This window comes from Bufo gargarizans, chromosome 2 (assembly GCF_014858855.1).
Source record: "Bufo gargarizans isolate SCDJY-AF-19 chromosome 2, ASM1485885v1, whole genome shotgun sequence".
NCBI classification, from domain to species: domain Eukaryota; kingdom Metazoa; phylum Chordata; class Amphibia; order Anura; family Bufonidae; genus Bufo; species Bufo gargarizans.
In genome coordinates this window covers 426,025,099-426,048,058 of record NC_058081.1, presented here as the reverse complement: position 1 = coordinate 426,048,058, position 22,960 = coordinate 426,025,099, and the positions used below count along the sequence as shown (strand labels likewise).

At 41.1% G+C, this 22,960-nt stretch overlaps 1 protein-coding gene across 1 annotated transcript in view; it reads right to left on the bottom strand.

Moving 5' to 3' along the window:
* The window catches only part of LOC122928255 (A disintegrin and metalloproteinase with thrombospondin motifs 2-like), a 670,803-nt gene that overhangs the window by 430,683 nt on the left and 217,160 nt on the right, over positions 1-22,960 (bottom strand). Inside the window, exons 4-5 of the mRNA XM_044280912.1 lie at positions 10,338-10,540; positions 6,775-6,858 (exon numbers count right to left, since the gene is read on the bottom strand). Of these exons, the coding sequence (XP_044136847.1) occupies positions 6,775-6,858; positions 10,338-10,540 (287 nt within the window). The remainder of the gene's footprint in view (positions 1-6,774; positions 6,859-10,337; positions 10,541-22,960) is intronic.

The window sequence follows — 22,960 nt, the reverse complement described above, 5'->3', positions numbered from 1 at the left end:
GAAGATTTCATTTTTCAGCACGACCTGGCACCTGCTCACAGTGCCAAAACCACTGGTAAATGGTTTACTGACCATGGTATTACTGTGCTCAATTGGCCTGCCAACTCTCCTGACCTGAACCCCATAGAGAATCTGTGGGATATTTCGAAGAGAAAGTTGAGAGACGCAAGACCCAACACTCTGGATGAGCTTAAGGCCGCTATCGAAGCACCCTGGGCCTCCATAACACCTCAGCAGTGCCACAGGCCACGTCGCATTGAAGCAGTCATTTCTGCAAAAGGATTCCCGACCAAGTATTGAGTGCATAACTGAACATAATCATTTGAAGGTTGACTTTTTTTGTATTAAAAACACTTTTCTTTTATTGGTCGGATGAAATATGCTAATTTTTTTTGATAGGAAATTTGGGTTTTCATGAGCTGTATGCCAAAATCATCAATATTAAAACAATAAAAGGCTTGAACTACTTCAGTTGGTGTGTAATGAATCTAAAATATATGAAAGTCTAATGTTTATCAGTACATTACAGAAAATAATTAACTTTATCACAATATGCAATTTTTTTTAGAAGGACCTGTATATTTGGGTCTGAACTGAATGTTTTAAAAAGTTAGACCCTGAAAGTATCCTAACACAATGGTAACTTGGATGAACTGTACATCATTTAGAAACCACACCCCTCATAGTATTTACCAAAGGGTGCTGTGAGCATTTTGACCCAACAGGTATTTTGCAAAAAATAATTCACAGCAGATGGAGCAAAGTGAAAACTGCACTTTTTAAATAGATATACCCCTTCAGTGCGCGATTTGTTGTGTCCAACACAAGCTCTCTTATTATGCTATGCATCTTGGTAGTTTAGCTCTAGTTTGGAGTTAAAGAGCACCATACATAAGCCACGCCCCCTCTTTTTTCTGAGGTGAATTTATTCCCTGCATCGCTTCAGATAGAACTACTCTGCGTCTTGTGGGGTAACTCACCTCGTTTATTTGTGTGCCTTTTCTTTCAGCTACCCCATACTTTATAGTTTATAATAGTGACATTTATCACTAATCCCAGGCCCATTAATTATTCATTTATACTGTATCCTACATAGGCTATTATGGCTCATATCCCATCTAAACAGTCTATGGCAGAGGATTCTGAGGTAGAATTTCACTCCCCTGCTACAGCTCCTACATTTAGTGGAGCCCCTTTAATGTTAGAACCTTCCCATGTGGATATCCTACAACGCTCTGTGTCAGAGGCTATTATGGCGGCAATGGGATCCATGTCCCATTCCCTATCCAGGTCAATTGCTGATGCACTCATAGTTCAACCTCCCCCACCCAGGGTTGACACCCAATCAGGGACTGCTTCCCATCCAACCTCCAGAACCGAATTGATTGGTGTGTCCAAAGCCACCCATGATAGCGCGCCAGAATCGCGCAAAAGAGCCTATTCCCGCCAGGCAGAAAAGGCGAGGAGCTGGAAATGTGCCAGAGCACAACTAGAGTCAGATTCAGGATCCGAAATTGGTTCCGACTACGAGGAGGTTAGGTTCGAGGATGAGGAATTCCCAGATGCAGACCTGTCTGACTCCCCATCTGCTCGGCCCATTAATAGTTCCGCTACAGCAGAAGGACCGTCTACTTCTCAAGCTGCATCAGGTTCATCGGGCCCTTTGACCGACCCCTCTGGGGAGCCATTATTTGACCCCGACTCACGACACCATCCAAGATCGGCTGAATGGCTACCACTGAATCATGTAGCCCAATATCTGGAATCCAGAGTCCACTGCCCTCTCAGTAAGGAGGCACGTAAAAAGCTCAAAGCCGAATGCCCGCGGCCTTTAATAGCAAACAAAGTTTGCGATACACCAGCAGTAGACCCTAAGATGGTCCAATTTCTTTCCAAAACTGGCTGGAATCCTAGGAGAGGCCTAGATTCTGCTCTTCGGGCGTGCCAGGACAAGCTCCTGGACGTCTTTGGGCCCCTAGCCAAGATTTTCGAATTGGCTGAGACCGCTAGAGCGGCTAATGAATTTGTGGACCCTGAGGTCCTCCGTGGTTGGACACAACGTGCCATTTGTATAGCCGGGAATGTTAACACTTCCCTTTCAATCGAGAGACGTAAGGCGATCTTATTTATGATCGAGCCAAAATGATCTAATCTGGCCCTATCCGAAGCTGGTAGTGAGGCACAAGGTCTCCTTTTTGGCAACTCATTTATAAAAGATATGAGCAAATATGTTGGAGCATTTACGGCCCTTGACAAGGCCCAATCCTCTATGAGGAAGGTTTTCCATCCTCGTTTTTCACACAGGTCCGGCAGTTCCAGGGGCCGTCTGTCCGGCCGCTCCTCATTCCAGACCCGGGGCTCGGGTCGAGGTTCCTACAACCACCGCTCCTTCTCTGAAAGATCCTCATTCCAGGATTCCATCGGGTTTCTTCCCATCACGAGGTGCTCCCAATCGTAGAGGCTTCCGTGGAGGCTCCAGCTCCCGTCGCCCTTTCGGTAAGTGTACCTCCACTTCTTTCTTCTCCAATTTGTGTAGGGGGCAGACTCCGACATTTTTCTCGTCTTTGGTCCACCATCACCACGGACACTTGGGTGCTCTCCACAATTCTTGGTTTCCAAATAGAGTTGGTAAGTCTTCCGAGTCTCCCCTTCCCTCCCCGCCCTATGATCACCCCATCAGACACCCTATTTCATATAGACAGGGAGCTGATGGACCTGCTCAGAAAGGAAGCGATCGAACGTGCACCAAATTTCCCTGGGGGTGTCCTGAGCACTATCTTTCTGGTACACAAGAAGGGCGGCCAAATGCGTCCCGTCATCAACCTGCGCCCCCTAAACAGTTTTGTACGGTATCGACACTTCAAGATGGAGGGCATCCATCTTCTCAGAGATCTTCTACTAAAAGGGGATTGGATGGTAAAACTCGACCTAAAGGACGCATACCTCACTGTCCCAGTAGAAGAATCCTCCAGAGACCTACTTTGGTTTCCGTGGAAGGGAGAAACTTGGCGCTTCACTTGCCTCCCCTTCGGCTCTCGTCGGCTCCATGGTGTTTCACCAAACTCTTGCGGCCGGTAGTAGCATGGCTTCGCAGTCGAGGAATTCGACTAATTATCTACCTGGACGACATCCTTTTGTTGGCCCAGGACAGACATACCCTTCTATCACATCTGGAACTCACTTCGAACCTGTTAAACGGGTTAGGATTCCTCATCAATTACGACAAGTCCGTTTTGACCCCAGCACGGACAATGGAATTCCTAGGGTTTTCTGTGAATTCGGTAGCAGAAACCCTCAGTCTTCCGACAACAAAGATCAAGGAGATTCACAAGGAATTACGCAGAACACTGGAAATACCACAAATTTCCCTTCGACATCTGGCTCGGATCATCGGCCTCCTATCCTCCTCCATCCAGGCCGTTTTTCCAGCCCCTTTACATTACCGGGCCCTTCAACGCCTGAAGACGGCCCATTTACACAGGGGAGCCACCTACGCGGATCTTATTTGTCTAGATGACGAAACTCGGGACGAAATCCGTTGGTGGATCTGCAATCTCCAAGCCTGGAATGGGAAGGCGATTTGCGGTCCTCGTCCGGATTTTACAGTGGATTCCGATGCCAGCCTCCTCGGCTGGGGGGCCCACTGCAAAGGCATTTCTACCAGAGGTCCTTGGTCGATGGAGGAATCTCCTCTGCGCATCAATGCTTTGGAGCTCCTGGCGGGCTCATTCGCCATTCGCAGTTTTGCGAAAGACATGATCAGAACTTGCATTCGACTACGCATGGACAACGTCTCCGCTGTCCGTTATGTCAATGCCATGGGCGGTACACACTCTCCCATGCTTTCTCATTTGACATGGGAATTCTGGTCTTTCTGTCTGAGCCGGGAACTTACAGTGGTGGCGGAATATATTCCAGGATTACACAACGTTCAGGCGGACTGGAGCTCACGCTATCTCAGGGATGCCAGCGATTGGAGATTAAACTCGCAGGTGTTCTCTGCCATCTCCTCAGTCTGGGGTCCTGTTTACATCGACCTCTTTGCTTCCCGTTTGAACAAACAACTACCGAGTTGGCGCCCGGACCCGGAAGCGGAAGCTGTGGACGCATTCCTTCAGGACTGGCCTGAAGACCTCCACTACGCGTTTCCGCCGTTCTCAATGATCCCGAGAACCCTGAGTCAAGTTTGTTTCCAATCAGCAGAGATCATCTTGATTGTTCCGTTCTGGACCACTCAATCGTGGTTTCCCAACCTTTTGGAGCTTCTCATCCTTCCTCCTTTTCTCTTTCCAGATTGTCCAGATCTTCTCTTAGGTCCGGGAGACGTTCAACACCCTCTTCTTCTGGAGGGTTCTCTTCGACTACTAGCTTGCAGAGTATCAGGCGTTCCCACGAAGGCCGCGACCTTTCGGAAGCAACTTGGAGATTACTGGAGGAGTCTTGGGCTCCCAGCACTAGACGGGTTTATAAAGCAGCCTGGAGATCTTGGTCTAGTTGGTGCATGGACCGGAGTCTGGATCCCGTTTCGGCCCCTGTAGTGGACATCTTGAGTTTTCTTACTTCCCTATTCGAGGATGGTAAGGCCTATCGGACTATAAATCTTTTCAGATCCGCCATTTCCTCTTTTCACCAGGGTTTCGAAGGCCGTCCAGCTGAACAACACCCATTGGTCTGTCGCTTACTCAAGGGTTCCAGGATGTCCCGTCCTCCCAGACCACGTTTTTCTGCCACATGGGACGTTTCTTTGGTTTTAAATTTCTTCTCTTCCTGGCCTTCCAACTCCGAACTTTCATTACGTCAATTGTCGGCTAAGGGTACTTTCACACTTGCGTTTTTCTTTTCCGGCATAGAGTTCCGTTACAGGGGCTCTATACCGGAAAATAACTGATCAGTTTTATCCTAATGCATTCTGAATAGAGAGTAATCCGTTCAGTTTGCATCAGGATGTCTTCAGTTCAGTCGTTTTGACTGATCAGGCAAAAGAGAAAACCGTAGCATGCTACGGTTTTATCTCCGGCGAAAAAAACTGAAGACTTGCCTGAATGCCGGATCCGGCATTTTTTTCCATAGGAATGTATTAGTGCCGGATCCGGCATTCAAAATACCGGAATGCCGGATCCGTCCTTCCGGTCTGCGCATGCGCAGACCTTTAAAAATGAAAAAAAAAAAAAAAAACGGATCCGTTTTGCCTGATGACACCGGAAAAACGGATCCGGTATTGCAATACATTTTTCTGACTGATCAGGCATTTTTCTGACTGATCAGGATCCTGAGGCAGTCAGTTCAGGCAACGGAACTGCCTGCCGGAATCAAGCAACGCAAGTGTGAAAGTACCCTTAGCTAGTCACTTTGTTCTGTCTTATCTCTTGCAAGAGAGTTTCTGACGTTAGAGCTTTAGATTATGACGCCAGATTTTTCTCTCCTGAAGGAGTCACTTTTGACATTTCTCGTCGAACTAAGACCCAGATTCGCTCCGTTTCTTTTCCTTGTTTTCCGGCGGTTCCCGCTCTCTGTCCGGTATCTTGTTTACGGGAATATGAGTCTCGAACCTTATCTCATCGTTCCAACGAGGTCCCTCAATTGTTCCTTTCTTATCGCCATCCGTTCGCCCCGGTCTCCACCACGACTTTGGCCAGGTGGGTGAAATGGCTCATGTCTTTGGCAGGCGTTGACACTTCCGTATTCACTGCTCATTCTACTCGGAGCGCGTCTTCCACTTCTATGATGGCAGCAGGTGCTCGTCTGGAAGACGTTATGAAAATTGCAGACTGGTTCAGGGTATCAACTTTCAGAGAATTTTACTTTCGTCCTACTCAACATGTATTTTCTTCTGTTATTGGACAGCTTTAAACTCGCAATAGGAGCCTCCGTGGCTTGAAATAAAATTGGATGATTTTACTAATTTATGGCGTAAAGTCATGATTTTATTAAAGACACAGAGGTGAGAATTGCCCCCCCCCCCTCATTTTCTTATTTCCCTCCCTTGTCACATTAATTAATATATTTATCTTACTATTTTGCTTTTGTATTGATTACTTTATGCTTACTATTTATCATGTTGTTTACTGCTTTGCATACATATTTTATTTTAAAGGAGACTAGTATCCCCTCTATGTGATTTCCTGTTTCTGTTCTTTCTTCCAATGTGACTTAATCATCTTTATTGGCTGGATTACATATGATCTACGTTCCTAGTTTCCAGTTACAGCATCGCAGTTCCAGTTCCTCCGGTTTCTCAAATTCTGTTTTCCAAGGTTCCTGAAGAGTTGGAGTGGCATCCGCCAAGAAAGAGGAGGGTTTCCTGTGACAGAGACTATATATAGGGGACCATGTGGGAGGGGTTTGTTACCATGGAGATATGCTAATCTCTTAAGTTTTTTCTTTGCTGCTGTGGTTTTGTAGTAAAGGAAGATATAGCAATACTCGCCTCCGTGTCTTTAATAAAATCATGACTTTACATCATAAATTAGTAAAATCATCCAATTCTCCACAGATATGCGTATGGCATTTCAGTATACAATATGCTATGCCTAGCTGGTGCCATCTAAGAGACCACACTATTTAAATTGTTAGGAAGGTTCTGCTGAGTACTGAAATACATAAATGTAGACATGAATTAAGCACCCGTGACAGGCTTTTTTTTTTTTAAACCCCTGCACCCTGCTTGGCCACGTGAAAAGTGCTTCCCGTTAACTACAAGAACTTTTTTTACAGCAATTACTTTTATCAACAGAGAACTTGCACATATTACAGTGAACACGTATACCAACTTACTTTGCTTTGGCTTAACATTATTATCCTCACTAGGACAACATTTATATGCACCCCTAGTGACTCATCATGGTAGATTTCATTGACCTAAAATAAAAAAAAATAAAAAAAAAAGAAATTATATTCGAGACCAAGTAATATAGTTACTGTATATACATTTTGACAAAGTAAACTGTGAGCATTTTTTCTTAAGCAGCCTGTAATGTTCCAGTCTTGTAGTGTAGATGACCATTCATTCAATGCAATCTAGTGGTAAATTTGTGGAATCAAATGAAGATTATATCTCCATTTTTAGGCTGGGTTTCGAGGTTCAGTTTCTGAAGCCTAAGGCCCCATGCACACGGCCGTGTGCGGGCCGTGGAACCGCGGCCTGGATCCCTCCTGAGAGCAGGAGCGCACGGCGTCACTGGTTGCTATGACGCCGTGCGCTCCCTGCTGCCGCCGCAATACAGTGATACGCTGGTATGATCTATACCAGTGTATTACTGTACTGTGCCTGCAGCAGGGAGCGCACGGCGTCATAGCAACCAGTGACGCCGTGCGCTCCTGCTCTCAGGAGGGATCCAGGCGGCGGTTCCACGGCCCGCACACGGCCCCTAAACCAGATATGGATTATAAAGGAAGAGAATAGACATAGTCTAAATATCAATGCTCATTGCCTTTAAGTGTAAAGACAGACTGGAGCAGAGTCTAAAAATCTTTCTGTAGGATTGAAATAGGCCAAGATGAGTTCATGCTGAGTTCAGTTTGGGTAAAATGTTTGTAGCGAACATAGAGTGTATTGTCTCTTAAAAATTATTGTGAGCAGATGTGGTGTATCTGTTAATACTATAATGGGTCCTACAGAGAGATAACCATTTAGATAGCAACGTATTATTTTACTTCATTACAAGGTCATTAAGGAAGTCATGTCTTATGGGAAACATTTGGTGCGTGATGTCCCATTCATGTAGTCATAATTTTATTCTATATATTTATATGTGGTATATTTAGATTTGCAACATATCTTAACCAATAATTTATATGTGTCATTTATGTGTGTACAGTGTGTATATATATATATATATATATATATATATATATTGTACCATGTATGTATCATTTAGAATATATATTTTATGCTGTGTGTATCTCACTGACTGAATATAGCCTTAGAAGGTCTAGAAAGTATTGAAGTTGTCTTCCTACTAATTGGATTTCATGAGGAGAGCTGAATGTTATTAGTCATCCATATGGACAAATTAAATTTATAAACTCTGATGCCAAGTAAGAAGGCCCATTGTCCCGTTGTCCATTATCATAAATTTAAAAAGACAGTAGAGGATAGTGACTCCAACATGTCCAGATTATGGGTATTTAAAAATGTCAGGCAGAAACCATTATTACTGATGTCTATTGGAGAGGTTAAGAAGGTCATGTGAACACATTAGCTATTTAGCATTAATGTTTAAGGTTGTGATATTCATCTGCAATACCAAAGTGCCATCTAGTGGCAGATGTACATTATATTATATTATTTTAAAACGTGTTTAATATACACTCACCTAAAGAATTATTAGGAAAACCTGTTCTATTTCTCATTAATGTGATTATCTAGTCAACCAATCACATGGCAGTTGCTTCAATGCATGTAGGGTTGTGGTCCTGGTCAAGACAATCTCCTGAACTCCAAACTGAATGTCAGAATGGAAAAGAAAGGTGGGCTACAACAGCAGTAGACCCCATCGGATACCACTCATCTCCACTACAAATAGGAAAAAGAGGCTACAATTTGCACAAGCTCACCAAAACCGAATTTGGCGTAAACAGAATGAGAACATGTATCCATCATGCCTTGTTACCACTGTGCAGGCTGGTGGTGGTGGTGTAACGGTGTGGGGGATGTTTTCTGGGCACACTTTAGGCCCCTTAGTGCCAATTGGCTATCGTTCAAATGCCACGGGCCACCTGAGCATTGTTTCTGACCAGGTCCATCCCTTCATGATCACCATGTACCCATCCGCTGATGGCAACTTCCAGCAGGATGTCACAAAGCTCAAATTATTTCAAATTGGTTTCTGGAACTTGACAATGAGTTCATTGTACTAAAATGGCCCCCACAGTCACCAGATCTCAACCCAATAGAGCATCTTTGGGATGTGGTGGAACGGGAGCTTCGTGCCCTGGATGTGCATCCCTCAAATCTCCATCAACTGCAAGATGCTATCCTATCAATATGGGCCAACATTTCTAAAGAATGCTATCAGCACCTTGTTGAATCAATGCCACGTAGAATTAAGGCAGTTCTGAAGGCAAAAGGGGGTCCAACACCGTATTAGTATGGTGTTCCTAATAATTCTTGAGGTGAGTGTATAGTGTTAAGCGCCTCCATAATGTTTAGTGTTCTATTAGCAAAGATGCATATTGCTAATGGAAAATCTGGCATTATTTGAAAAGAGGAATAAACCTTTGGAAAGTTATATTACGTAGTCTGATTGCTGAATTTAAAAAATTATCATATCAATATCATATATATTTTTGATTGTCAAAGGCTGAGACAGAGTCAAGGGAAAACATTTATTGTTCCTGTATTAATCAGTATTTTGTCATGTTATAATCTGTTGGTAAACAGAAGATCCCGAGTTTCTCTTGATATATTCATTATTGGTCTGTTTAGTAAAACTATAGCATTTGCATTTTATCATATGTAACTTTAAGTCATTCTGTATTAGTGAAGTGATGGTATTTGGCTACAGCACCATCTAGTGGTGGTGAGCAGTATCACAGTTTAAAATCTGTATGTCTAAAATTGTCGGCATTTTTATTGGATTTATATGCATTCTGTAAATACATTTTATATTTTTGCATAATTGATTGCCCCTTTTTTTTAAATTAATTGCATTAATTAAATTTAGAGTCTCATGATAAAAGAAAATGCGTTTTTATGGCCGCCTAGTGGATTTCCTGACTGATTTCCATATTTTATTGACATTTTATCTCTTATATAAAGATATTTATATTTTATATAAAAGATATAGTTTTGACAAAGCTATACAAACACCACGTTGCCACAGGCAACAAGCATGCACGGCAAAAGTGTCACGGTCCACTAACACCAGACCATGACACAGCCATGACACGAACCCTCACCAAAAGAAACACACAAAAAATGTGCCAAAACCCATGATATATATTGAGAATTTAAGTGCAAAGTTTTGTGCAGTTTTGGTGCAGATTTTCTAAGAATATCTTTTGTTTTATACTGCTGTCCAAAATTTAGCATGATCCTCCCCCACAATCTATTTAATGCCATTATTTGCAACACTCTGCATTATAATTCACTCTTAAGTGTACAGCCATACAAGGTGCTATGGATATTATAGCAGAAGTTCTGCAGCAGATATTTTGCATTGCAAAGGGTGAAATCTGGGGTGGAAATTCTCTGCATAAATTGACTTGCTGAATTTTAGAAACCCGAAACATCTTTTTTTTTTTGTAACAAAGGTAAAATGCTGGCTTAAACCTATATTTCTATGCTCTTTCTATGCACTACTGCTCAATTAGATTTTCATATAAAATTTACTCACAATATTTAAAAGTGTCAAAAGATATTTCTGCACATATTCTTTTCCATGAAATTGGACAACTGAGTCGTCAACTCCAAGTAGTACTTCAATGTTGAAATCATCGTCACTTGCATGTCTACGACTTCTTTTTAGTGTGCGGTTGATTCGATCTTCAATGTGGTCAGCAATATTTTCCAGAAAATTACTACTAAGATATCCAGGTTCTGAAAGCAAATACAATGCATAAAGTCAGACAATGTTTGAATTGTAATTTAATCAGTTTGAAGTGTAACTCATGTTTAGAGGTATATAGGTTCTGTATGAAATGCTGTCCACAACATACTCAGGAGCAATGCTAAAATTCCCAAAGGCCCATACTCAGAATAAAGACAGTCTGTAGATGTCTCCAAAAACATCTAAGGGTAGCTGCAGGGAGTTTGACTATTGTATAGCTGACCTGCAGTTTATACAGAGTTTCCCAGAACAATCAGTGATTCTACATTGAGTAAGGGCTGATTCATACAACCATGTTTGGTCCAGGAAACACGGGCCACATGTCAGCCACATCTCCCGGAGTAACCTTGGATCCCTGACCTGAACTGACTGCATCACATTAATTAAGTGTATGGCAAGACCACTTACTGTTATCACACATATACAGTTGCAAGAAAAAGTATGTGAACCCTTTGGAATTATATGGATTTCTGCACAAATTGGTCATAAAATGTGATCTGATCTTCATCTAAGTCACCACAATAGACAATCACAGTCTGCTTAAACTAATAACACACAAATAATTAAATGTTACCATGTTTTTATTGAACACACCATGTAAAAATTCACAGTGCAGGTGGAAAAAGTATGTGAACTCCTAGACTAATGAGATGTCCAAGAGCTAATTGAGGTGTCAGCCAACTGGAGTCCAATCAATGAGATGAGATTGGAGGTGCTGGTTACAGCTGCCCTATAAAAAACACACACCAGTTCTGGGTTTGCTTTTCACAAGAAGCATTGCCTGATGTGAATGATGCCTCGCACAAAAGAGCTCTCAGAAGACCTACGATTAAGAATTGTTGACTTGCATAAAGCTGGAAAGGGTTATAAAAGTATCTCCAAAAGATAAATTGTCTATAAATGGAGAAAGTTCAGCACTGCTGCTACTCTCCCTAGGAGTGAAGATGACTGCAAGAGCACAGCGCAGACTGCTCAATGAGGTGAAGAAGAATCCTAGAGTGTCAGCGAAAGACTTACAAAAGTCTCTGGCATATGCTAACATCCCTGTTAGAGAATCTACAATACGTAAAACACTAAACAAGAATGGATTTCATGGGAGGATACCACAGAGGAAGCCACTGCTGTCCAAAAAAAACATTGCCACACGTTTACAGTTTGCACAAGAGCACCTGGATGTTCCACAGCAGTACTAGCAAAATATTCTGTGGACAGATGAAACCAAAGTCGAGTTGTTTGGAAGAAACACACAACACTATGTGTGGAGAAAAAGAGGCACAGCACACCAACATCAAAACCTCATCCCAACTGTGAAGTATGGTGGTGGGGCATCATAGTTTGGGGCTGCTTTGCTGCGTCAGGGCCTGGACGGATTGCTATCATCGAAGGAAAAATTAATTCCCAAGTTTATCAAGCCATTTAGCAGGAGAACTTAAGGCCATCTGTCCACCAGCTGAAGCTCAACAGAAGATGGGTGTTGCAACAGGACAACGACCCAAAGCATAGAAGTAAATCAACAATAGAATGGCTTAAATAGAAGAAAATATGCCTTCTGGAGTGGCCCAGTCAGAGCCCTGACCTCAACCCGATTGAGATGCTGTGGCATGACCTCAAGTAAGCGATTCACACCAGACATCCCAAGAATATTGCTGAATTGAAACAGGTCTGTAAAGAGGAATGGTCAAGAATTACTCCTGACCGCTGTGCACGTCTGATCTGCAACTACAGGACACGTTTGGTTCAAGTTATTGCTGCCAAAGTAGGTTCAACCAGTTATTAAATCCAAGGGTTCACATACTTTTTCCAGCTGCACTGTGAATGTTTACATGGTGTGTTCAATAAAAACATGGTAACATTTAATTATTTGTGTGTTATTAGTTTAAGCAGACTGTGATTGTCTATTGTTGTGACTTAGATGAAATTCAGATCATATTTTATGACCAATTTGTGCAGAAATCCATATCATTCCAAAGGGTTCACATACTTTTTCTTGCAACTGTATATTCTTATTACTATAGCCAAATTTACCACCCTAACGCCTCCCACAGTTTCTACACTACATAGACAGTAATATACCGAAACGTGTGGATTGTTCCCGATTGGTGTGCTATTACTTTGTGTAACTTTTGCCGAATGGTTCACGAAATATAGGTGTTTTTGTGGCAAAATTGGTCCCATAAGAATGAATGGCAGAATGTTCAAAACTAGAGTGGGAGCTGACAAAAGCTAGAGTGGGAGCTGAAAAATCAGGACATGATTTCTAAACTGCCACAGTCCCTCATTTTCAAGCCCATCTACACAAATCTTATATCAAAACGTTCAGCTATCCCTGCTGTCACTAAAAATGTCCACGGCTAAGCCATAGTCCTGATAGTTTTCACAATGTAACCATTTGTTTGCAACTCACGCTGCCCACTGACATTCATTGAAACGCCACACTAGCCACCTCAAATTTGAAGGGCAATTTCTAAACTGCAACTGTGCCTTACGTTTTAATATTTCAGAGCCATACTATGCATCAAAATGTAGGTCTGGATCTTGTGATTCTCACAATATAAAGCTCTTCGCTGTAGGATTTATATTTTTTAAACTACTATAACCGTTTAAAGATGGCAACCACCAGTGAAGTGAGCAAGTTGGAGAAGTTTGTTTTTAACTGCTCTTCTCTGCTCTTGCTTCAGAGTGAGTTGCCATAGGAACCCAGGTGTGTGAGCAGCTAGCAGAGTGCCAAATTCTAGAGTGTGAGCTGAAAAATCAGGACATTATTTCTAAACTGCCACCACTTTTCAAGCCAACCTACACAAATCGGCTGCTAATGTTTTCATAAATGTATGTTTTAATGCAACTGTGAAGCACTTTGGGAAACAACATTGCAATTAAATGTGCTATATAAATAAATACAAGTTGAAATGCATTTCTCACTCTATCAAGCTTGCCATATGCACTTTTTAAAATTGATCAATTGGTTAGTGTAATGTTTACTATCTTTACTCACGCCAAACACTCCACTCAGTTACTCTGCCCACTCCATAAAGTTACTCTGCCCAGTCCAACCTTTCCCCAGTTACTCAAGCAACTCCACCCAGTTACTCCTCGCACTCCAGTTGTAGAATACTGGTGGAGGCAAGAACACTTCACACAATTTCCCCAGAAATTGTACCTTTTCTAGTTTGTTACCATATTTCTGACAGTTTCTATCTGATTGTGGGTCTATTGTACTGTACTCTCATGATTCTGTGAACACAGTACAATAAACTCACGATCAGACAGGAACTATGATGCGATTAGTTCAGGTCATAGGAGTCACAGTCGGTCCAGGAGAGTGACTTACTGTATATTCACCCCCTAAGGTATCAATTGGACATTTAGCTTTTTTTTTTATTATAAAATAATATGCTTGTGTTGCTATATTTTACGAAGAAAAACCTCTGCTATACTAAATGTAGCTAAAATGAATAAAACGATTATTTAATTTTTTTTAACATTGAAAAAAGGAAATGTTCACATATTTAACACACACAAAGTCCGCTATACTATTGCTAAAATGAATATATATATATATATATATATATATATATATAACGAAAATGGGGGAGAACATGTCTATGTGTGTGCATAGTCTTCCATACTATTGCTAATAATAGTAAGTGCAATTTTTTAATTTTTAATTTTCTTTATTTCACTTTTTATTAATGAATGATTTTTTATTTTTTTCCAGTGAATTAACTCCTTCCTGCTACAGTCAGGGCAGGAAGGGATTAATTCACAGCCAGCAGGGGGCAGTCTCACATCTTGACACTCATTACTGTAACCACAGCTGTCTAATCACAGTGCGGTCATGGACATCTGCAGCACTACCAGGCGCCGGAAGATCACAATGTAACCTGATGCCTTTATACATCAGGTTACAGTTAAGAGCCTATCCCCACAATGTATAAAGTCATGTGACAGTAGGCAAGGGGGAGTAATAACACACAAACCAATAACACATATTTTTTATGCTACTGAGTACACTGAGTGTATCATTGTAGGCTAGAAATTTTCTCTAAAAATTAACATTTACTTGTCAATAAATATAAAAAAGATTCATCCAAATATAGAATAATATAGGATTGGTGGAGGCCCTTTTATTTGATGTATAATTTTGCACAGTGTCACTATTCCCGATGTAGTTACCCTGTGTGTGGGTGACCAGACTTTTAAGTCAGCATTTCCCTCTGTACTTTTATTCCTCCATTTATAAACTTTATTATAATGATAATCTTCATAGACATTAAGGCATTTTAAGGAACTCTTTGACTAGTAGACTCACAGAGTATATTGTTTTTCTCCAGAAGTATGTGCTTAAAGCCCCCTTCTATTTGAAAGACACAAGTAGTGTGATTGAGCTAATAAAAAATCTTAATATAAGCTGTGAAAATAAGTGGTTAGCCAAGAGCAATAACTGAACAATTAGATAGTGATCCCCAGAATTCTGTAGAACAAGCAAAGTTTATAGTAGAATGTTTGGATTGTTTTACACAACTATTTTGGTTTAAAAATACGTATTATTTACTCCCCCAGCTCCGCAAATTTGTTCATGGCTTTATGGGAAAAAGAGACCAATGAACCCATTCTATGTAAAGTGCTAAAGAAAGAGAAATTGACCCTATGGAAACGCTATGTAGACAATTGTCTATTGATATGGGTCGGAGAACGTCAAGGTCTGGAGGATTTCATCACGGATAGCAATAAAAATAAATGGAATCTGACATTCACCAGAAATATTAGTTCTACTTCAATTAACTTTTTGTACTTAACTATTTTAATTGAAAATAATTTTTTAAAATCCAGAACGTTTTTCAAGGACACAGATGTTAACACATATATTGACACAACCAAATCGCAGAGTGAAAGAAAACGCCTGGTATGGAACTGTCTGTAATAGCTTCAAATAGATACCAAAAACTGACAAATAAGGACAGCAATTTGTATAATATAGAATACCAAGTTTTTATTCAACATATACTGATTTAAAACATTTATTGAAATTCATATATATTAGCAGCATTAGTCACACAGGAAAAATATCCACAGGTCTGTCACTTATAATACATATAACTAGCAACAAATCTCCCAGGCTATGGGCGACAATGAGCCCCAGCCCTAAAGTTAATACATAAAGTGCATAGTGCCACAAAATACAAATCAAATACAGGAAAAGAATGCAGTAAAACATACAGCCCAAGACAGTCTTAGATCCCGACACATGTTTCGCGGTCCCTTTCTCAAGGGATACTAGTGGTGTGTATTTACTGATTACATATAGTCTGCAAATTAGGTCAATTGGGAATACATGAGAACAAACACACGCCCAAATCGGAAACAGGAAGTGTGGTGCGTTCCAGCTTGGAATGCACCAACTCACTTCCGGTTCCGCCAGTGTCCGGACACCATACCACTTACTTCATTCCTACATACATGCGAGACGAAATAGAGGGGGACAAAAACGCTGATTGACATAGAATCCAATAAAAACATCCTGGATGGTGGATGAATGCGAGGCGATCCACGGAAGGCCGCACTCGCCGGACCGGATATCCGGCATGCGGTCCACATCGCACCCAATCCAGCATCACCGCTCACATCATACAGGTGGGATAAGGCAGAAGGAGACAAGGCCAGGAGGGAGATGTTTATTGAAAATAAAGTCCAGTATAATCATCCTAGAGGGTGGATGGATGCGAGGCGCACCACGGAAGGCCGCATTCCCCGGACTGGATATCCGGCATGCGGTCCACCGTGGAACGCATCGCATCCAATCCAAACCCACACATCTTCCTCCCCTTAGAAGTATGACACAAGTCCCGCGAGATTGACCGAACGTAATTACTTCATGCGTTCCACCTTGGAATGCAGAAGAGCTCTACGGCTATCTATTCATTGCCGTTCACCCCTACTCATAACTAATACACAGAGGTACACCATCAATACATCATGGAGTTACTATCCATCACACATATATAAATATCGATGGGGATTAATTAAAACAAATACTGTAGCCTATTACATATAAATACTCTTAAATAGCCTAAATATTGTAGAGTGAATGATGATGTGAAATATAACACTTGCATAAAGTACATAATCAATAACATGTCAACAAAAAAATAATAATTAAGACACGTATAGAGTGAATGTAAATTGCATTAGTATAAGAACCAAGGTGAAAAAAATATAACAGCCAATAAATAAGTGAAAAATAAGGGTGATAAATAATAAGTGAATCAAATACACATACTTATATCAATATAATATCACAGAGAACAAAAATGTTCAATATTACCAACCCCTCACAGTGTATTTAATATTAGATCAAATAAGACACAAGCAAGGAGGGGGTTAATTGGAGAATATATATATATATATATATATATATATATATATATATATATATATACGTATAAAAAGAAGCAGTCTTATTTGATCTAATATTAAATACACTGTGAGGGGTTGGTAATATATCAATATAATATCACAGAGAACAAAAATTTTCAATATTACCAACCCCTCACAGTGTATTTAATATTAGATCAAATAAGACTGCTTCTTTTTATACGTATATATATATATATATATATATATATATATATATTCTCCAATTAACCCCCTCCTTGCTTGTGTCTTATTTGATCTAATATTAAATACACTGTGAGGGGTTGGTAATATTGAATATTTTTGTTCTCTGTGATATTATATTGATATAAGTATGTGTATTTGATTCACTTATTATTTATCACCCTTATTTTTCACTTATTTATTGGCTGTTATATTCTTTTCACCTTGGTTCTTATACCAATGCAATTTACATTCACTCTATACGTGTCTTAATTTTTTTTTTTTTGTTGTTGACATGTTATTGATTATGTACTTTATGCAAGTGTTATATTTTTTATCACATCATCATTCACTCTATAATATTTAGGCTATTTAGGAGTATTTATATGTAATAGGCTGCAGCATTTGTTTTAATTAACCCCCATGGATAGTAACTCCATGATGTATTGATGGTGTACCTCTGTGTATTAGTTATGAGTAGGGGTGAACGGCAATGAATAGATAGCCGTAGAGCTCTTCTACATTCCAAGGTGGAACGCATGAAGTAATTACGTTCGGTCAATCTCGCGGGACTTGTGGCATATACTTCTAAGGGGAGGAAGATGTGTGGGTTTGGATTGGATGCGATGCGTTCCACGGTGGACCGCATGCCGGATATCCAGTCCGGGGAATGCGGCCTTCCGTGGTGCGCCTCGCATCCATCCACCCTCTAGGATGATTATACTGGACTCTATTTTCAATCAACATCTCCCTCCCGGCTTTGTCTCCTTCTGCCTTATCCCGCCAGCATGAAGTGAGCGGTGATGCTGGATTGGGTGCGATGCGTTCCACTGTGGACCGCATGCCGGATATCCGGTCCGGCGAGTGCGGCCTTCCGTGGATCACCTCGCTTTCATCCACCATCCAGGATGTTTTTATTGGATTCTATGTCAATCAGTGTTTTTGTCCCCCTCTATTTCATCTCGCATGTATGTAGGAATGAAGTGAGTGGTATGGTGTCCGGACACTGGCGGAACCGGAAGTGAGTTGGTGCGTTCCAAGCTGGAATGCACCACACTTCCTGTTTCAAAAATTAGGGGACGCAGTATAGAGGCAACAACAAGTTCTTTGGATCAAATAGTTCAGTGTTTTATTCACACTTTGGGCAAGTAACAAAACAAGCAGTCAAAATCAAGCAAAAAGTCACCTTGCGGTGTAGGTGGTAATTCACACCAAGCGGCAATTCTGCCTCAAAGAGTCCTTGACCATAGCAGCACCAACCTGTTATCACACCAAACAGGTAGCAAGCCTTCATCTAGACACAAGACTCCCAGATCCCAACACAGAGATCTGGCTTCTGAGCCCAGCTGCCTATTTAAGGACAGCCAGGTGCTGCCAAAACACATATCAGCACTTAAAATCCAGTCCGGTATTTGACCTCACCTGGCTGTAAATCAGCCCAGCAGCACATGCTGGCAGGAAAATACCTGTTTTCACAGACCAAACCTCTCACTGTGTCACAATAGCCACATTCCTACTAAAATTGGGAGTAAAACTAATAGCAAATTTACATGGTGCGGTTTTTGCCTTCCATGTAAAAATAGAAGAAAAGAGAATAGAAAAATGAATGTACAGACAGTCCAGTCCATGAGGAATAGCTCTGGTTTTAAAATAAAAGGAGAAATTACTTGTAAACATGCAGGGGTCAATTTACTCATTGGAGTGCCCTTGTGGGCTCCAATATGTTGTGTGTACATTTAGGAAATTGAAAACGAGGGTACAGGAGCATATCCAAAACATAAAAAAAAAAGGATTGGAAACACATAGTGTCCTCCTACATTTAAAAAAAGTACATGGCAAAGATCCCAGTGGACTATTGTTCACTGGCATTGAAAAGGTTAATCAGAAGTGGCGGGGAGGGGATCCACTAGCCAGAATTAATCGCTGTGAAGTCGAAGGGATCTATACACTAGATACATTACAACCACAAGGTTTAAATGTTGAATTTGATTTCAAGCCTTGTTTGATATGACGGATTTGCTCCTTTGCAATAATAGTTTTAGTAGAATGCTTATATTAACCTGTCTTTCTGCTCTATGTTTGGTAGTCAGTGTAGTGAATTGCCATTGGTTAGGTGAGAACATGTGACTGTAAAATTGAATGGGAAAGAATTGATCCATAACAGTGTGTCATTCACAGATCCCCCATAATAGTGTCATCCACAGAACACCATTAGTTCAAAACCCACCAAAAGCACACCTTTTGGTTAAAAATATGTATTTTTCCTATTTTCCTCCTCAAAAACCTAGGTTCGTCTTATTGGGCGAAAAATACAGCATTTTTAAAGGAGTTGTGCAGGCAGTTTATATTGATGACCAATCCTCAGTCCAACACCCGACAACACCGTCAATCAACTATTTAAAGAGGAAGTAGTAATCCATGCACTGCTTACTCTTAATTACATTACATGTCGTCTCCATTGCACTGGAAGTGTAGTGTAATTACATTCAATTACTCCACTACATTTTTGGTAGTAGCCTCTGGAAAAGAGAAAATGCAAGCTGGTCTCCTTTCCAAAAAGAAAGTAATACTGAGTGTCTCATACCAGGAACCCAGCTTTCTGGGTAACTACCCTTTAGCAGAGATGAGCAAACTTGTGTTTCTCAAACTTGAGAAAACTTGCATGGCTGCCTAAGAGGCCTTGTTTGGGGACTATTTTTCCTTATGAAGGGTGCAGTATGCATGAGGATATTCTTAGCCCAATTGCTCAGCTGGGTTTTTAGAAAATATATATGACAATTAGTTCAAAGAACAGATTAGTCTATCTTTCTCAATCAAAACGACTCCCCAAAAATTTGGGTTCATTACAATCCAAACTTTTTGGGAAATGCTATACGAACTGCAAACCAGAAGAATCCATTTGCTCATCCTAACTCCACAAGAGTTGCGTCAAATCCGCTCCATACCCTAGTATGGCTCACTGATATTTGTTGTGTGTGGAAATAATAATAATAATAATAATGAGACCAAAATGGAATGAAGACAAGCCTTAACCACCTCAGCTCCCCTAGCTTAAACACCCTTAATGACCAGACCACTTTTTACAATTCTGCACTACACTACTTTCACGGTTTATTGCTCGGTCATACAACTTACCACCCAAATGAATTTTACCTCCTTTTCTTATCACTAATAGAGCTTTCATTTGGTGGTATTTCATTGCTGCTGACATTTTTAACTTTTTTTGTTATTAATCGAAATTGACCGAAATTTTTGGGGGGAAAAAATGAAATTTTTCACTTTCAGTTGTAAATTTTTTCAAATAAAACTACATTTCTATATACATTTTTCTCTAAATTTATTGCTCTACATGTCTTTGATAAAAAAAAATGCAATAAGTGTATATTTATTGGTTTGTGCAAAAGTTATAGCGTTTACAAACTATGGTACAAAAATGTGACTTTCCGCATTTTGAAGCAGCTCTGACTTTCTGAGCACCTGTCATGTTTCCTGAGGCTCTACAATGCCCAGACAGTAGAGACACCCCACAAATGACCCCATTTCGGAAAGTAGACACCCTAAGGTATTCGCTGATGGGCATAGTGAGTTCATGGAAGTTTTTATTTTTTGTCACAAGTTAGCGGAAAATGATTTATTTTTTTCTTTTTCTTTTTTTTCTTACAAAGTCTCATATTCCACTAACTTGTGACAAAAAATAAAATTTTACATGAACTCACCATACCCCTCATGGAATACCTTGGGGTGTCTTCTTTCCAAAATGGGGTCACTTGTGGGCCATTTATACTGCCCTGGCATTTTAGGGGCCCTAAAGCGTGAGAAGTCTAAATGTCTAAAAAATTTTACGCATTTGGATTCCGTGAGGGGTATGGTGAGTTCATGTGAGATTTTATTTTTTGTCATAAGTTAGTGGAATATGAGACTTTCTAAGAAAAAACAAAAAATCAAAAAAGAAAAATCTATTTCCGCTAACTTGTGCCCCAAAAAAAAAAAATCTTCTATGAACTCAACATGCCCCTCAAAAGTGATCTTTATAGCGCCGCAGCGATTTTACAGTTTTTTTGCAGTGATCAGAAGAAAAAAAAATTCTGTCACTGCGGTGGGGGAGGACTGAACGCAAGTGTGTGCACAAGATCAGGCCTGATCGGGCGAACACTGCGTTTTTTGTAGAGCCAATAGAACATGTCCTATTCTTGTCCGCAATTGTGGACAAGAAAAGGCATTTTCTATACAGTTCTGGCAAGGTGCGGATCCGCAAAATGCGGAAAGCACATTGCCGGTGTCCGTGTTTTGCAGATCCGCGGTGTCCGTGTTTTGCGGATCCGCGGATCTGCAAAACACATACGGACGTCTGAATGGAGCATTACAGGGGGGTGATCAATGACAGGGGGTGATCAGGGGTTAATAAGGGGTTAATATGTGACGGGGGGTGTAGTGTAGTGTGGTGCTTGGTGCTACTTATTACAGAGCTGCCTGTGTCCTCTGGTGGTCGATCCAAGCAAAAGGGACCACAAAAGGACCAGGTAGCAGGTATATCAGACGCTGTTAACAAAAAGGCGTCTGATATACCTTTCAAGGGTTACAAAAAATCGCATCTATAGCCTGCCAGCGAATGATCGCCGCTGGTAGGCTGTAGATCCACTAGTTTACCTTCTGATCCTGTGAACGCACGCTCCTGTGTGCGCGCATTCACAGGAAATCTCGCCTCTCGAGAGATGATGCGCCGGGGCATCCAGGAGGAACAGACTGACCGCCCACAGGACGCAATCCTGCGTTAGGCGGTCGGGAGGAGGTTAAAGAATAACTGTAAAGAAAATTGGGGGGGGGGGGGGGGAATACTGGATTGTGGTGATTAATATCACCTTGGTGGCCCTATTTGAACTTTTCACTGTGCATTCAATTACCCCTTTTTGTTCCCTGTGCTACCTACTTTTACCTGTGCTTAAAATAAGGTTGCTAGGCATGGTCCGTCTAGAGCACGCAGCGTGCAAGGTCACATTATTGACAGCCAGGGACTGTGTAAATAATTAAAGCCAGGTCCTCCCCAGCAGCTGATAACAGTGCCTGGGCTGTGTGCACTTCTTCCTGTCCCTGCGCTTGGCAGACGCTCCCTCACTCAGCAGAGCTGGAGAAGGCAGAGTTGAAGCAGCACAGACCAGGGAAGGGACATCTGCCATCTGCTCAGTGTATAAATGAAAGCAACAGATGGTAAGAGGACCCCTTTGTGCTGCAGGAGGTTAACCCTTTAGGGGGAGGGCTCTGGTTACTGACACTTTTGGGGGCTATTGTTACTGGCTAGTGAGGGCAGGCGGAATTTGCCTCGGGGTGAGGGCAGTGGCGGCCATCTTAACTGAATAGTGAAATTGCAGTTTTATGCAGACTGGTTGCTAAGGGCTGAATCTTATTAAATATGGGGTAAGTCAGTCTAATAGTATGTGATTCTGGAATATCATGTTATTAGTAACTACATATATGAGAATTTAAATTAGGGTCTAAATGTGACAGTTATCATTTAAGCCTAAACAGGGAAAGGAATTGCTGGAATGAAAAGCAGATATATGGGGCAAAAATATGCAGTGTTTGGGGTACTCTGGGCAGATTAAAAAAAAGTTCATTAGGAAACCGGGGAACCCCTTTAAGATTACAGAGAAAAAAGATGACCTGCTGTTGCAAGCAAGACCAGGAAAGGAAATAATTAACACATATGAGGCACATTACAATGTATGTTACACAATTTAGTATTAAGGACACATTCTAGTTTCGTGCTTATAGTAGTTGTCCCAAAGATCTACATGGGTTCGACTACTGAGTATAACGCT